This window comes from Simochromis diagramma, unplaced genomic scaffold (genome assembly GCF_900408965.1).
Source record: "Simochromis diagramma unplaced genomic scaffold, fSimDia1.1 OVJJ01000355.1, whole genome shotgun sequence".
Classification (NCBI taxonomy): Eukaryota; Metazoa; Chordata; class Actinopteri; order Cichliformes; family Cichlidae; genus Simochromis; species Simochromis diagramma.
In genome coordinates this window covers 460,174-477,091 of record NW_024387174.1, presented here as the reverse complement: position 1 = coordinate 477,091, position 16,918 = coordinate 460,174, and the positions used below count along the sequence as shown (strand labels likewise).

General features: G+C 43.2%; 1 protein-coding gene across 5 annotated transcripts in view; it reads left to right on the top strand.

Annotated features, from left to right (window-relative positions):
* Window positions 1-16,918, top strand: part of dip2ca (disco-interacting protein 2 homolog Ca) — a 192,307-nt gene that overhangs the window by 151,542 nt on the left and 23,847 nt on the right. For all 5 annotated transcript variants that reach the window (XM_040049481.1, XM_040049480.1, XM_040049482.1 and 2 more), the window contains 13 exons: window positions 1,570-1,693; window positions 5,184-5,293; window positions 6,224-6,326; window positions 6,450-6,514; window positions 7,220-7,313; window positions 7,394-7,513; window positions 8,112-8,226; window positions 9,310-9,449; window positions 10,032-10,168; window positions 10,248-10,456; window positions 10,707-10,821; window positions 12,651-12,852; window positions 13,351-13,460. In XM_040049481.1, coding sequence (XP_039905415.1) covers window positions 1,570-1,693; window positions 5,184-5,293; window positions 6,224-6,326; window positions 6,450-6,514; window positions 7,220-7,313; window positions 7,394-7,513; window positions 8,112-8,226; window positions 9,310-9,449; window positions 10,032-10,168; window positions 10,248-10,456; window positions 10,707-10,821; window positions 12,651-12,852; window positions 13,351-13,460 — 1,644 coding nt within the window. The remainder of the gene's footprint in view (window positions 1-1,569; window positions 1,694-5,183; window positions 5,294-6,223; window positions 6,327-6,449; window positions 6,515-7,219; window positions 7,314-7,393; window positions 7,514-8,111; window positions 8,227-9,309; window positions 9,450-10,031; window positions 10,169-10,247; window positions 10,457-10,706; window positions 10,822-12,650; window positions 12,853-13,350; window positions 13,461-16,918) is intronic.

The following is a 16,918-nucleotide window of genomic DNA, read 5'->3' as shown; positions in this document are numbered from 1 at the left end:
AAAATCTTCTTAGCTTTAGCAGTTCATCAAGTAGGAAATGTGACGCACACCATTTGTTTTTTGCTGTACTTTCACTGCATCGGTGGTGCTGGTCCACTGTCTTCAGGCACAAGATGTTTGCATATAAAGGCCACAACAAAGCTCAATGTCTTGGCTGCTGCTCAACAAGAAAAGGATCCATGCCCGAGCTGAACTGCAGGTAACTGGATTACCAGTCTGCAGTGCTCAGTTATCAGCTACCTCGAATCTCTTAAATTACCAAATACCCAAGACAAAAAGAATAATTCACACAGCAGACATGCTCTGCTTTATATCATGAGGAGGGGATTGGTCATTAAATGCAAATAAAGTTTGACAATGAGGAGTTTCTATTGTTGGAAGAACAATTTGATAACATTTCTATTTAAATGTCGTCTTATTTTCTGAAGTGAAACTGCATGAGCAGGTTGAACAGAGGACGTGCAGCAGAGTCACGCAGTGCAGAGCTAATTCACACCAGTCAGTGGAGCTAATGCAACACTGGGGGGGATAGCACTGAAAACATGAGTCATTGGAAGGCACTTTGTGATTCAACACAGAGGCCGCTGAGCTTTGAGCTGAGGTGTAATGAGAGCCAAATGTCTCTGAAGAAGCGACTGCGCTGCTGCTGCCGCCGTACATTTGTTTGAGTCATCGTTTGGACTGAGCGTAGCTCCGCATTGTAATATCCTCTGGGAGGAACCAGGAGGGCTGGTGTGAGTCTCGTAGTCAGTGTGGATTTCTGATGATCAGCCTAGTGATCACTTCACTACACCTTCCTGTCAGGCTGATTGTTTACAGAGAAGCAGGTAAATTATGACGTGCATCGAATCTGCAGTGAGCAACGAGGAAACGGCAGCAGGAACCGACAGAAACGCCATGTTTCCATCGTGTTTTCCCCACATGGTTTTCCATCTTCTCACGTTGACTGTTGCTGTTTTATTTCATTAACAATGTTTCTATTGCACCCAGCGAGAGCTGTTTATCTCACTGTGGCAACACCTACACTTACTAATTAGCATTTTAAAGTTTGCTATTCAGTGCTTAACCAGGAAGAGAGGACTCCCGAGATCTGAGATCTCCTTTGTGCTTTGTCCAACTTAGGCAGCAGCTTAACCAGCATTGGTTGCATCATGAAAGATGCACCTTATATACTTACTTTGAGGCTAAATCTCAGATAAAGGTATGAATATTGTGTCTAACAGAGAAGGCAAAGAGCAGACGTAACATTTGCAGACTGATGTAACTGCCTCAGAGTCGTTGAAATCAGCTTGATTTCAGCTGATTTCAAGCAGAGGAAGCAGTGAGCTTTAGGGGACGATAAAAGAAATCATTCTTGGGAGTTTCAGGAATAATTTCTTATATGTAGAAATTAGTTTGCAATATCACAGTTGAACCAGTGAACCTGACAATTTCACATAATCAGCACTGTAGATTTCCCCTTTCATGACTCTTATAGAACAGAGAAGCTGATGATGACCACAAAGCACTTACACATTGATTCCAATCCTGCTGATGAATCACAGATCAATGGTCTTTGTCTCTCTGCAGGACGCCGGCAGTCAGCAGATTGGGTTTCTGTTGGGGAGCTGTGGAGTGACTGTAGCTCTGACCAGTGACGCCTGCCATAAAGGGTTACCCAAGAGTCCCACTGGAGAGATCCCACAGTTCAAAGGTCAGAGGCACATGAAACATATTCGTAAAAACATCCATACATGCATCTTTAATCCTCATACAAACACCAGTGTTGAATAAATCTAGACTGCAGTGGGGATTGTAGTTTAGAAATAAATCAGCGTCCGTCTTTTGAAATATGTAGAAAAACTGCAACTTTTAACCGAAACCATTAAAAATCTTTAACCTGCTTTTTAGGACAAGTTCTGCTCAAATTTGAGTTTTTCAAACGCGTCATTATTTTAAAGAATCCATTTAGAAAGCAACTGTATTCAAATAATTTTAAAAAGACATCGGGACAACCTAAAGTTGTTAAGGCAGTGGTGTCAAACAGAAGGCCCGGGGACCAGAGTTGGCCCTCCAACGAATTCAATCCGACTTCTCTGTATTTTTACAGCTTTTCTTACTAATAAAATCCTCGCCTCATGGCCATGGACTAAAGTAATTAAATAATAGATAAACAATTAATTGTTAATTAATGTGTAATTTCACACATTTATCTCTTAAAGCTTAAACTCAAAGAGTCGTCCTGACAGATTTTTTTCTTTACTACATCACTATTTCTTTATCATCGAGAAAACAACTGAGACATAGTATTAAGATTACACTTTGCTTTATATATATGAAGATAGCTGAAGGATTCGATGTGTAAGTAAATGTCTTTACAGATTGACCCACTTAAGGCCAAAGCGGGCAATTGGTTTGACATCCCTGATTTAAGGCAAACATGAGGCCTGCAGGTCAGCTGTGTCAGGGTTTCACTTTTTCTGTTAACTGTTTGATCTGATTTCTGCTGTGTGTGACATGTAAATGAATTAAATCCAGATGTGTTTGGGTCTGGATGTGATTGTCATTTTTCATTGTGGCCCTCGGTGAAATTGAACAAAACAAAGCACATCGTGAAGGTAAAAGTGCATCCTCTGCCAAAGCTGCCAAAAAGCTCCTTTTTGCAGTTTTAAAGAAAGTGGTCCATGTTTTGTTGCTTTGCTCCAAATCTCCACTAGATTTATGAAATGATCCTCAGTGATTTTTAGTATAATCTCACTGGCAAACAGACGAGCCAAGCAAACTCTCTGTGAGCAATCACAAAATTCCCTCTCAGCTCTTTCCATTTCTTGAGCCGCAAATCCACAAAAAATAACCATAACCTTTATTTAAATCACAAATTCGAATCTTAATCCACCACCAGACTCTTGCAATTATCAGGACTGAACATGATGTCCTGACAATGCGGCGTTTAAAACTTTCAAACTGGCTGAACGAGACTGCAGACAAACACGTGGTTCAGAGTTCAGAGCGTGGTCCCGCTGTTCAGTTGGATAAATGGACAGACTGATGACTGCAGACGGCTGGGTTTGAGTAATGGATGACAAGGAGACGGAGAGAGAGAGTCAGAGAAGTGGTAATGCAAGTCGATAGCAAAATAACTGACACGACTGAGGGAAGAGAAAAATGGATGCAAGTCGTGTGATAGATGGAGGAAAAAGAGACGTTAGCGGTGAACGAAAAGAGAGAATCTCCTGCTGATTAATAACCACTGTTTGCTTTGCAGTAATGGATGTATAAATAGCAACATCATGCTAGCAGATTTATTGCTCCTTATTCAGCCTGGATTTAGTGTGTGTGTGTCATTAAAGTGGAGTGCTCCCCTTATTGATCAGCAGGCTATAAGCTCATCTCGTTCTGATTGTTTCTTCTGTCTCGCTCCCCTGCAGAATCAGCAGCAGTAAATTCAGGCATTAACAGCCTTCATGTACTCGGCAATCTGCATTCACTCGTTTTCATCCGTGCAACAGCTCAGCACGGAGAAAAACATCCTCATAATAATAATAATTTGTCTTTGTGAGGGCGCCAGTCGCTCTTGCAGCACAGTTTTCACACGTTATTGTTTTGCTTATATTCACAAACGGTTGCGATTGCGACTCGGCGTTAAAGGTTGGTAATTTGATCTGCGTCTCATCCAGGATGCCAGAATGAATCACACACTGACTCTGAGTTTATGTCTCTTTGAATTAAAGCATCTGCAAAGACAATTAAGAGATGAGGTGCAGCAGAGTAATGAGACGTGAACTGAGAAACTTTTTGTTTGTTTGTTTGTTTTATGACTTCGGTTTCAAACAAACTCTGTGATAGTTGACAGTTGTGCCAAGTTATTATTCAGCATTCTCAGTTTTCCATGACTCAATGAATAAGGCTCAGTTTGCAGCCCACACTGTAACTCACTACATACATGTGTGGGTGGACGTCACATTTTGGTTTGTGCGGTGTTGACGTTAGCCACGTTAGCTTATGCTACAGTAACACAGTAGTGACTGGAGACCACGGAGTGGACTGCGACCACTCGCAGTCAGCTGCCGTCTTCAAATCGACTTTGGTGCATCGAGATGGTGATAAATTGGCAATAAGATGGAATCTTTCTGCTGTTAGTTCTCATTAAGTTCACATGAACTGCTTGTACCTCATACATTTATACATTTTTCCATTAAATTCTCAAAGTGACGACGATTTAACTGCACAATGCACTCAGTAACTTACTGTTATTATATAGAGATATAACCAGAACACTACCAGAATACTAATCTGTCTGTTTGGTAGTTGGGGTTTGGTCCACCAGGGCCTCCGCTCCTGGACACATTGCCCGACCCCTACGGCACCTGCTGCAGGACATGGGCCTACAGGAGGATGGGCCCATGTCCCTTTTTCGGGCTGTACCTGGCCAGGCTCCATGGACTAAGGCCCGGCCACCAGACGGTCGCCCTCGGGCACCCTCCCCAGGCCTGGCTCCAGGGCGGGGCCCCGGTAACACTATCCCGGGCAGGGTGAAATGTTCCCTCGATGGTCTTGTCATAGGGGTCTCTTGAATCGCTCTTTTCCTGGTCCCTCACCCAGGACCAGTTTGCCACAGGTGACCCTACCAGGGGACAAAAGCCCCCCGACACAGATACCCCTCCACCATGATAAGGTAGTGATTCATGGAAGAGTTGATGTGGTTCGGGCATCTGACAAGGATGCCTCCTGGGCGCCTCCTGGGTGAGGTGTTCCAGGCATGTCCCACTGGGGGAGGCCTTGGAGCAGACCCAGGACACGCTGGAGGGATTATATCTCTCGGCTGGCCTGGGAACGCCTTGGCGGTGTTCCCCTGGACAAGCTGGAGGAGGTGGCCAGGGAGAGTGAGGTCTGGGCTTCTCTGCTTAGGCTGCTGCCCCTGTGACCCGCCCCCAGAGGAAGATCGATGGATAATTTGTCTGCATTTTTATATTTGTTGTCTTCGTGTAAATAAAACCTTGTTGCACTGTCAGCAGCTGTTGCAGCAAAGCAGTGAAGTCCAACGTTTCAGTTCTGTCGAAGAGAAAAATCTAAAAGCATTCATGTTGCTTTCTGTTCCTTTTCATAGTCAAATAATAGAATAAAGTTAATGTTTTTCTAAAAAAAAAAAAAGGCTAACACGTGAACGTTAAAGGGATGTTTGTTTTGTCTCCATGGGCGTTCAGGCTGGCCGAAGGTGATGTGGTTCGTCACGGAGTCCAAACACCTCTCCAAACCACCCCGAGACTGGTTCCCACACATCAAGGAAGCCAACCAGGACACTGCCTACATCGAGGTAACTCAAACGATGACAGAAACACAGATGCATGTTCTCGTCAGGGCATCAAAACATTTCCACCCGTGTTGTTTCAGTCGTGAAATCAATGCTGCTACACGTCCTCCAGCTTAGAATCTCACCACAGCTCGGTGGACGCTTCGCCGCTTCTCAGCCGGCCGCCGCTCAATCCTGTCGTCCTGTCTGATTGATTTGAATCTAACGTCTCTAGTAATTGCACGGGCAGCCAGGTGAAATGTCTCCGTGATTGCTCTGCAGATTGAAAAAGGCTTAAAGGAAAATGATTAAAGAAAACGGACGATTGAAAAATGACCTTTTATTTTTAACAGAAGCCACGAATCAGTCGAGATGGACGAAAGTACTGCGGTGCACTTTATAGTGGCTTAAAAAGAAACGTTCGTTTTTCAGTGACGTGCGCCTAACATTAAAAAAAGAAAAATGTTACGACTCAAAATGATTCATAGCTTTAAAAGCGACCAATAATGTGCGTTTGTCCGACTGATGTCAGACTTTTCAGACAGAGGAGATCTTATTTTGTGCAGACTCTCACTGATTACTGTCACTGCACAGCACTCAGACATCATTTAGGTTTTTGGGAAGTTAGTGTAAAAAAAAAAAAAAAAAGCCTTAAATTTAACAATCAATATTTTTAAAAATTGCTTATTGGCTGAGCTGCAGACACTAATTTGACTCCACTAAAAAACTGAAACGTGGACGTGGATGTTCTGGGTCTCGTAGATACTTTAAGTAAACACAGTCTGTAAATAAAAGATGGGGAAAAAAGTCTGTGGGGGAAGCGGTCGTTCGAGGAACTGCAGTTTTTGGTGCTTCCACTCTGGCTCTCGTTCGTGGAATTTTTGTGTATCGACGATCGTCACGCACGCGGGAACAAACCGCCTCGTCACTCTGCTTCTGTTTCTGTCTGTCCAGTATAAGACGTGTAAGGACGGCAGCGTCCTCGGAGTGACGGTGATGAGGATAGCGATGCTCACGCACTGCCAGGCCATCACACAGTCCTGCTCATACACAGAAGGTAGTACACACATTTGCTCTTGTTGATTAAACCTCTGAACAGCGCTGCTGTCCTGCTACGGTCGGCTGTTTCTCTCCGACGCTCAGATGTTGAAGTTTGACTTGCTCTGTTTCTGTTTCTCAGCTGAGACCATTGTGAATGTACTAGACTTCAAGAAGGATGTAGGACTGTGGCACGCCATCCAGACAGTAAGAAAACTTTTGTATGAAACTACAATTCCAAGACGATAGTTTTGTTAAACAAACTCTTTGCCTCAAATATGAATTTACTTAAAAAAAAAATGTAATTACAGTTAAAAAGCTAGTTTGCTCCCCAGAACTTAACATATATAACATACATGAAGTGAGACATGCTCTGTAAAATCTACTTAAATTACTAAAAGTTCCCAGTTCCCAGTGTTTATTGCAGTTGTTATATGAATTAATTTTAAATGTATATATTTACTGCCCAGTTACACTTTCCTCCGCCTCCTGGTGCTGAAGTTCTGCATCTTACCCCATTTCGATCCACCACACGTGCACATATTCAGTCCAGCTGTGATTATAAATACCAGTTCTCCACCCAGTCTGGCTTTAATGTGCACCTCGAAGTCTTAGCCAGACTAAAATGAAGCCAAATCTGACACCATCCGAGTACCAGAGGCAGAACAAACCTGAGCGCGCTGACTTTTGGCCTCAGTTCAGCGGCTCTCTGCCGTCAGATTAATGCAGTGCGGTAAAGGAAGCAGCATTTCTTTCTGAGCTGCGGTGGAGTGTAACGTGCCTTTGAGAAGAAAATACTCAGGTCAAGTACTCACGTACAGTATGTGAGAATAATCAGCTTTCTGTCCGTTTCACTTCTTTAACTCTGCACATCTTCATCTCTGTTAATGTGTCTCTGTGTGCGTCTGTCAGAGTGTGATGAACATGATGCATGTCATCAGTATTCCCTACGCCCTCATGAAGGTCAACCCGCTGTCCTGGATCCAAAAAGTCTGCCAGTACAAAGGTGACATAACATATCTGATGAGTCTCCTTCTGTTTGAAATGACAAATTCAGTCATTTAACCGGCGACGTTTTATTTCCAGCTAAGGTGGCCTGTGTGAAGTCGCGGGACATGCACTGGGCTCTGGTGGCCCACCGGGATCAGCGGGATGTCAATCTGAGCTCCCTGCGGATGCTTGTGGTGGCTGATGGTTCAAATCCCTGTAAGCTAACAGTCTTTTTAATATATGTTTAAAGTGTCTCCTTTACCTGCTAAATATCCAACTCACATTTATTTGTACACTGATAATGTTTAGTGATGTAAGATTGGTTTTTTTAGGAGTTGGGAGCTTCACTGTTAGTGTCCAAGGTCAAAGTTGACCTTCAGAAGAAATATCTAGAAGCCACATCAAACAAAAGGGCATCAAAAACATCATAAAACACCAAAGTTAGTGTAGGCCTTACCCTGTGTTCTCTGAGTGCTCTTATTCCAGATAGGTTTTAGTGGGTTCAGATCAAATGACTGACGAGCTGAAGAGGCGTTTGTCCTAAAACATTGCTGCTGGATTGTTCGTGTACTCACACCTGCAGGGCCCTGTTTAAGTGTTCAGTGTATCCAAGTTACCTGAAAAACATTTCTTTATTTAGATCCTTTTCAAAAAAGTTAACAAGAGATGTGTAAGAGATTACATTTGGAGCTGTGACTGGTTTGTTTTATTGGTTAGTTTCTAAAAGCTTGGAAATGAAGAAGTAATCATTAAAACCAGCAATGAGTCGCCTCTGCTTTCACAAAAAGCCTTTAAGTGTTTGATTGTCTCTCAGGGTCGATCTCGTCTTGTGACGCCTTCCTCAACGTCTTCCAGACGAAAGGTTTGAAGCCGGAGGTCATCTGCCCGTGTGCCAGCTCCCCCGAGGCGCTGACTGTGGCTATACGCAGGTACACACACAAACACACTCTTTTCAGCTGTATTCACCACAAGACACACAGATATAATTAGTACAAATTTATTTGCTTTCTAGCATTTAAAGACAAACTTTTAGCGAGTTATTTCTACTTTATAATGGCTTTAACCTCCTTCCACTGTCCTTTTTTACTATTTTATGACCTTAAATTTACAGTTTCATAGGTTTTAAAACACTAAACTTACACTTCCACCTCTCTAATCATCCAGTCTGTAGTTTAACATCTGAACGCCACATTTACAGTCAGAGCAGCTGCCAGTCACATGTTGGCTTTTCATTTTTTTATTGATTAAAACACTTTGAGGCTGAGTGTTTGCATCTCTGCTTGTGTGTGCTAATAAAGAGCTTTTCCTCGCTGGGTGTGGGGGATTATGAGCTCTGTGTTTAGAGGAAAACCTTTAAACTTCACTCACACACATGTTTATATGGTATTTGTGAGGACCTTCACTGACACACAGCAGTTCTTAGCCTCTAATCCTCACTTCAGCCTAAACTTAATTACCCTTAAAATGTCCTGGTAATGACTGGGGACAGAGTAAGTGCTCTCCTCCCTAAACTGTCCACACTTTCTAAAAACACCCGAACTTTCCAAAAACACTGAAGTTGCTTCCTCTTTTCTAAAAAGACGTGTCGCTGTCCTCACGTCGCTGAAGTATTTTGACTTTGTTAAAGTACTGCAACGTTTAAACTGCACTTCCTAAAACTTCTTCTTCTTCCATTAATGTGCTTGAATTATGAAAATGTCTTCAGCCTCCAAAGAGGTCCCGTCTTTCAAAAATGGCCCCAAATGTAACCGTTTTTGAAAATGTCAGTTTTCCAAAATAACTTTTTACTGCCTCCATAATTTAAACAGTCTCCTGACTCTAGAAATGTTTCCATCAATGCTCTTGTGTCATAAATATATCATTTATTTTCATGATATTTTGATTTTCAGGTTATTTCCCTGGACTGTCTTTACTTCCCCAAGACGTGTCTGGACTCTAAAACTAATTTGTAGCTACTTACTTCTTCTTAAACACACTTATTTCTGACAAATGTTGCGTTCTCCCTCCTGCAGGCCGCTGGAGGAGGGCACCACCCCTCCTGGTCGCGGCATCCTGTCCATGCAGGGTCTGAGTCACGGCGTGATCCGGGTCGACTCGGAGGAGAAGCTGTCGGTGCTCACGCTGCAGGACGTCGGCTCCGTCATGCCCGGAGGTGAGACAGATGTCCAAAAAGCAGAGTTTGAACCGAGCACTGCTGAAGTTGTGATACTTTTTTTAATGTATATATATAATTTACGTTTGTCCGCTAAAGCCAAAGAGTAGTCTGCTTTCAGCATGATGCCATCATGACTCTGAGCAATTGTTTACTTTATTTTCACATCTATCGAACCTGCACAAGACTTTTGCTTGTTTTGTTTATTTACTGCATGATTTCAGGATTTGTTTTTAAGGAGTTATATATGTTTTTGGTATTGATGCACTTAATTAAGACCTTAAAGGTAGAGTTAAGGTCATTAAGGTCAAAAAAGAGAGTCACTGTTGTCCTTATTTCTGACTTACTTCATTCTGCAGGTAAGAATCACGAAATTAGTCAACAAGAGAAAACTGTTTCCTTTCCCTGATGGGAGACGGAGTATTTCCTCCGTGCATGGGAGATGGAGGAGGAAATACCTGCCTAACAAATACCTGATTTGAAGTCTGGGAATAGTTAAAACTTTTATTTTAACTTTGCTGTAAGACGGCACTGGAACCAGTAAGAATGGATTTCCCAGAGCGTCTGTCTTTCTGCCTGTAGGTCTGATGTGTGTAGTGAAGCTCGAAGGTGTTCCCCAGCTCTGTAAAACAGACGAGATCGGAGAGATGTGCGTTTGTACTGTTGCCACGGGGACCTCCTATTACGGCCTGGCCGGTATGACCAAGAACACGTTCGAGGTGAGAGCGTGAATGCTTCGGTTGTTTATTTATCTTGTGTGCGTTTTGTTTACATGTCGTGTCTTTAAAACCTCTGCAGGTCTTTCCCGTGTCCAACAACGGCACTCCCATCAGCGAGTTTCCCTTCACCAGGACCGGCCTGCTGGGATTCATCGGACCTGCAGGTCTGATCTTTGTTGCTGGGAAGATGGACGGTCTGATGGTGGTCGGTGGGCGTCGGCACAATGCTGACGACATTGTTGCTACGGCGCTGGCTGTGGAGCCCATGAAGTTCGTTTACAGAGGACGGTAAGCGTTAATATTGCTTTAATTTCTAACAGGTTGTTTCTCGTTATTGTGGAGCTTGTGTTTAATTTACAAAAGGGAGATGTGGTTCAAACACATTAACGCAGCCTAACAGAGCAGCGCCACTATAAATCCGCCCCTTCACAAATATTATAAGCTGCTGATTGGACTTTATGGTCATTTTGGTGGCTGGCTGTGTGGAGCGCAGTTAAACTGCATGCAATGAAATGTGCTAATTCTGTGTGTTCTGCAGGATAGCAGTGTTTTCCATCACGGTGCTCCATGATGAGAGGATCGTGGTCGTGGCTGAGCAGCGGCCGGACTCGACTGAGGAGGACAGCTTTCAGTGGATGAGTCGAGTTTTGCAGGTACGCTCATATTTCAGACAGGATTGTCATTTCCTGCTGCAGTAGTTTGTTTTTGGCTGCCTGGCTCTGTTCTCATACCTCTCTCCATTATGATTATGATTAACTTGATTATGACTCTCGATCAGGTATCAGTGGCAAAGGGCTCATCTGCAGGGATATTTATTCAGTTCAGTTCAGTTTTACACTGGTTGCTATTGAGAGAGCTACTGTAACATGAAGTAAACTAGCAGGACTTAATCCCTGTGATGCCAGTTTTCCATTGTACAACAAAGAACTGTTGAGAGAGTTGACACGACTAAAAATGAGTCATCTCTGACAGATTTAGAAGCAAATTTGGAAAAGAAGAGCGTATAATCCTAGCTATGGTGGTTGCTATAGAGCAGGGGTGGGGAACTTCAGGCCTCGAGTGCCGGAGTCCTGCAGGTCTTACATCTCACCCTGGGTCAACATACCTGAATCAAAGGATTAGTTCATTACCAGTCCTCTGGAGAACTTCAAGACATGTTGAGGAGGTAATTTAGTCATTTAAATGAGCTGTGTTGGATCAAGGACACATCTAAAGCCTGCAGGACACCGGCCCGCGAGGCCTGGAGTTCCCCCACCCCTGCTATAGAACAAACCTTTTATTTAGACTGCCTAACTGCATCTGTACCCCATGTGGCTAACCGGCATGTTATGTTCTTTTACATGTTTGTGTAAAAGAAAGAAAGAAAAAAATGTGTATATACTGATTTTAAATAATATCAACAATTATCAATAAATCAGGAAATAAAAAAACAATATGGTCGGTAGAGCATTGATTAGATAATTCACCTATTTAAATATACTTGAAAAGCTCGGGACACCATTCATCTGTAGTGAGTGTGCTCAGATAGCAAAGTGACTCCCACTAAAAGTGTATATATCCACGTACACTGACAGTAAACTGTTTACCTCAGCTGACAATGATGTGTGAGAAGTGTCCATGTGTGTTTACTCTGGAGCAGGCTGTAAAACTTTGTGGAAGGACTCTGGTAAAATTAGACGACTTGGTGAAGCTCATTTCTGTCTGAGGACAACATTTTTTCTGTTAAATAACCTCAAAGAGTTACTGAGCACTTTTTAACCTGTAATTCTGAGAATTTTGTTGTCAAAAAGTATCTGTGAGCTGCTTTTACCATTAGCCATGAATGACTGATGGGATATTGTCGTAAACCCACTGGGTTCGGTAGTGTGGACACCCAAGTTTGAATGCGATAACTTGAAAACGAGCCAACGTAGGATTTTGAGTTCAAAATCTAAATAACACAACTTGTCTTTTTGTCTTTTCATCAGAAGCTGGAAAACTGCAGAATAGAACCAGCCTGGTCCTTTAACACAGCAGACACATTTTAACAGCCCACTTGCTGAAGTGACAAAACAGCTCTCACAGCCTCCTTCACTCCCTCAGAGTCATATAAACACACGCACAGCTTGTGATACTATATTATGCATTCATACTGTATAGATAAAACCTGAGCTCACAGTCTCTGAGCCAGCGTGGCGACTGTGGCAAAGCTATAAAAGCCGTCTGGAGTTTTAACTGCTGCAGTAAAAGCATTTCTCTTTATTCCTTCACCGCTGCAGATTCCGCCCGCGTGTTTTTCCATTTGGTTTGTCGGGTTGCAGAAGCAATCAGCGATTTCAAAAGAAGCTGAGATGAAACGATGAAGCAAAAAACGATCAAACACTAATATTATAGTAATCAAAGCAACAACATAATAATATGATTTATTATCTTAGTTATTACCTTCGATACATTGTTTCGTCTATAAATCTAAGCATACCTCTCCCAACACGATGTCTTCCAGGCGATAGATGGTATCCACCAGGTGGGGGTGTACTGCCTGGCTCTGGTCCCCTCCAACACTCTGCCCAAGACTCCACTGGGTGGCATCCACCTGTCCGAGACCAAGCAGCTCTTCCTGGAGGGGGCGCTGCACCCCTGCAACGTGCTCATGTGTCCGCACACCTGCGTAACGAACCTGCCCAAACCCCGGCAGAAGCAGCCAGGTACAGTACGAGGACGAGCGAATACGTGGGAGCACAGTTAAGGGATCCTCGTTATAGAGGCTCTTATAGCTTATAGAACAACTTGGTGTCACATATAAACACACTAGATGTCCTTAAGTGGAGTTTTTACACACGCAGGATTAATTTTGTGGGAAAGGAGTGCTTTAAAGAAACCAGTAAGCTTTCTTAGCTGTTTCACTCACTAAATCTGCGTGACTCAAATCAGTGTGAAACATCACAACCCCTCCTGCCTCCTCATCTGAGCTTGAAATGATGGGCAGCATGTCACTGTATGTGAATGTGACTTCTACGGCGTTTCCTGCCGTGACAATTCAATCCGTATTTTTGCATTTATATGTTTTTTAACTATCGTTGACTGTAATCAGATAAAAATGTAGAATCCGTTTATTGTATTTGCTGAATGGGCAGCTTGATTCTGCGTGCAACAATTTCTTGTTCATACCGAGCTCTCGTCCCGTCTCCCTGCTCCTCCTCCAGAGATCGGTCCTGCGTCTGTGATGGTCGGGAATCTGGTGTCGGGAAAGAGGATCGCCCAGGCCAGCGGCAGGGATCTGGGTCAGATCGAAGACAATGACCAGGCAAGGAAGGTGTGTGTGAGAGGGGGGGTCTGCTGGTTTTCTGCATCATCGCCATCATCATAAACATGACACACACAAAGTACACATAATTAGGCATCTGGCTTCATTTCATGTCTTACTCCATTACGACTTATTCTCATTAATAACTCACTCAACAGAAAGTGTTAATGGTACCTTAATGGAGTCCTTGCCTGCCGTGTAAAGCACTGTAAACAACTCTCGCCTAATTTAATTGGTCTAATTAACTTAGTTGTGCTAGTTTTTGAAGCTTACTGAGTTATGTTGAGTTATCCTTACCTTCGTCCAACAGACTGAGGAGTGTGTTTGTGCGTACTTGTTTCCTTTTAATAATTCATGGCTTGTTTTTTGAAGTACAGAACACTTTGCATTGGCAAAGCCTCGCAGTGCCCCGTGGGACTATTAATGTTTGACTCTGCTTGCACTGTGATTGTTATTTCAGTCATTCCAGTCATTTTGTTGAGGCTGTGCGATGTGGTTTCCAGTGTTTGCGTAGCTGACAAAAATGTTAAGGTTTAGCTGTTGTTGGCCACCATGACTGCGGCTCCTGCAGCGCCGAATAACTCCCGGTGAGTGTTCGTGTTCCGGGTCGGTGCCCAGATGTTAATAAAAGCAGCGTTCCTTTAACGCTGCACAGATGTACGGCTGAGGCTCGTCCGGCTGAGCTGGCTCTGCTTGACTTGAATAAGGGAAGAGAGCCTGTATTACTTATATCAGAAGTGAACTTTGGAGCCGGCTAGCAGAGCGGCCGAGAGCTCTGTTCCCCATAATGGCGAGACGGGGCGGCGAGCAGAAGACGAAGACCTAAGGGAGCGAGTGGGAGTATCAGTGTGGAGTCAGTCGCACAGGTAGGGAGGGGCCAATATGGATGCATTGAAAAGTGGGAAACATTATTTTAAAATAATTTAAATTACTGAATAGAGGGCGAGATTTAGGACTCATCAGGCAAGTTGGGGAAAGAAAAAACCTTGCTAAGGAGCAAAATTAGTTTTTCTCTTCCAACTTTAGCATCAGCACCACACTTACAGGGAAACCCCCACTTGTGGTTAAATTCCTGGGACTCTACACGAACAACTGAAGAAGCCTCTTGGAGGAGAGGAGAACTGTCCTCGTGAACAAAAGGACTCAGGTTATATAAACTGCATTTAACTGTTTTCCTTTGGCATAAGACATTAAGTTCATGTTAGTCATTCTCACTGAATAACTAGTTAGTATAACTCGGCACGCTTAAGTTGTCTTAGCTTTTTTATTTTATTGTATTTTTAAGAAAAGCCAAATTTTTATATTCCTGGTGGATCCACAGAAGAATGATGAGTTTTGGGGCTTAAAAAAAGCAAACATGGGATTTTTTTATCATCTTTTTTTTTTTGCCCGGTATGTTTAAGCATCTGTACAGAAAAACTCGGTATTATGCAAGAACAGAAAGCGGGCAGCATGCACAAAAGTAAATAAGGAAACCAAAAGAAAACACAGATGAGACAAAATGAGGTGATTTAAATACACAGTAGAGAAACGGAGAGATTAGGAGTGATGAATAGCAGGAGGTGGTGTGCGTTACTGACAGAAGCGATTTTCCTCTCGTCTCTCGTGCTGAAAATGTCATCAGTCAGGCAGCCGGCAGCAGAGAGCGCACAATCTGTAGACTCTGATGAAAAGAGACAGGCCCTAAATAATAACAACCACCACCTCCACCGCAGCGCGCTAGGAGGCTGCTGCAGCCTCAGCCTCGCTCTCAGCGTGCCGCATGTGTGTTTGGATGCCGACAAACAGATGAGATGTCTCCTGTAGTGTGTGTAGATACAGCTGTGTGCAAAAGTTACGACACCTATCGACGACTGTCGAGGTGAGGAGAAGTGAAGCCGACATTAAAACACAAGCTTTTCTTTTTGTTTCTTCACTGCACGGTCGTTGCACAGCAATTATGGCGTTTGCACAAGTTAAACCGAGAAGACCACAGATAAGCTAACAGGCGTCCATACACAGGAGCAGCACCAGCATAGAGGCGTTTGCCACAGATATAGAAACACTAGTGCCTTGAGTTCTTGATTGGTTAAGGCTGCTTATTGAGAAGCTATGCACTAACAATTGAATCACATCAAATTCTAACTTTTTTTGTCATTTTTCTTCTCACAATTTAAATATATTTAATCTCAAATCAGCGGTTTCCCGTATGTTCCTAAAACATCCAGATTTCTATTCTGCCACTTAGGAAACTCTGCTAAAATAAGACAGTTCACAAAGTAATGACAAATGAAACTGGGATGATCCCAGCAGTGATGATCTGCTCAGACTGGGACACAAACTGTGTTTACTGCGGCTCGGCTCGACTGCAGAATAATCCAGGAACGGGTTACATATTTGCTTTAAATGCGTTGATTGATGTTTTGAAGGCAGGTTTAATTTGAAGAGTGTGTTTGTGTTTTAGTTTTTACTGTGAAAATCCTGAAGCGTGCCGAGGGTGACGCCATCTTTGCTCTAGAGAAGGATCAGGACGTAGGGTTTGTGTTTACTGCTGCTGCTTGGCCTCATCATCACCGTGTTTATTGGGACATTTGTTGTCTGATCCGCTCATTCATTCATCGCTCCGCTTTACCCCACTTCCTCCCTCCATGTCCATCCCACTGAAAACCAGGCCCTCTGTGTGGATGAGTGAAACAACCCCAACTTCCTGTATTTATTAAAATGTTTTCTGTGTAACTTCATAGAGAGTAAAATATGATTCACTACGAGTGTTTTCTCACATTCCTCTTGTAATAACGTTGATTTGCCGGCGATGGTTGACTGAGCACTAAACGCTCACACTGGGATGAGCTCAGCCTCTGTAGACAGGACTGCTTGTCTCATGACTTCATGGAAAATTATTATTTCATTACGGCTGTTTCCATAAAGCAGCATGAAAAAAACAAACACAAAGAAGAAACTGTAACTTATGGAAGAGGATTAGAGCCACTGGGGAAAAAAGGAGGGGGCGTCCTTCTTTTTCTTTGCAAGAATTCTGACGTTAAACTCAGAATTCTATCAGCGAGTTTCAAGTGTTTCTATTTTTCTAATAACCCAGGCTTCTTTTTGCAGACTCTAACAATCAAAGTGAATAAAATCTGTGGCAAATGCTGATTTCAGCATTCACACATACAATGGTCACATATAATTCAGTAATATCCAAAAAGGAGCTTTTATTTCCAGGTTCTAATGCCAAAAGATTTTTTAAAAACATAATAGCTCTTAAGTGGAATTGAAAACTACGACAGGCTTGTTTTGAATGCTGTGCATACACTGTGCACATGTTAGCCACATAATTAAAAACGCCTGCCTAACATTGTGCTGTGAAACACCTTTTACCCTTCAGGGAACGGATGTGGGACCGCTGGCTGTGTCCTGTGTTGTGTGACTGGGACACTGGCAGCAGGTCCTTTGGCTCCTGTGGATCAAACTCTCTGGCACATCCCCCA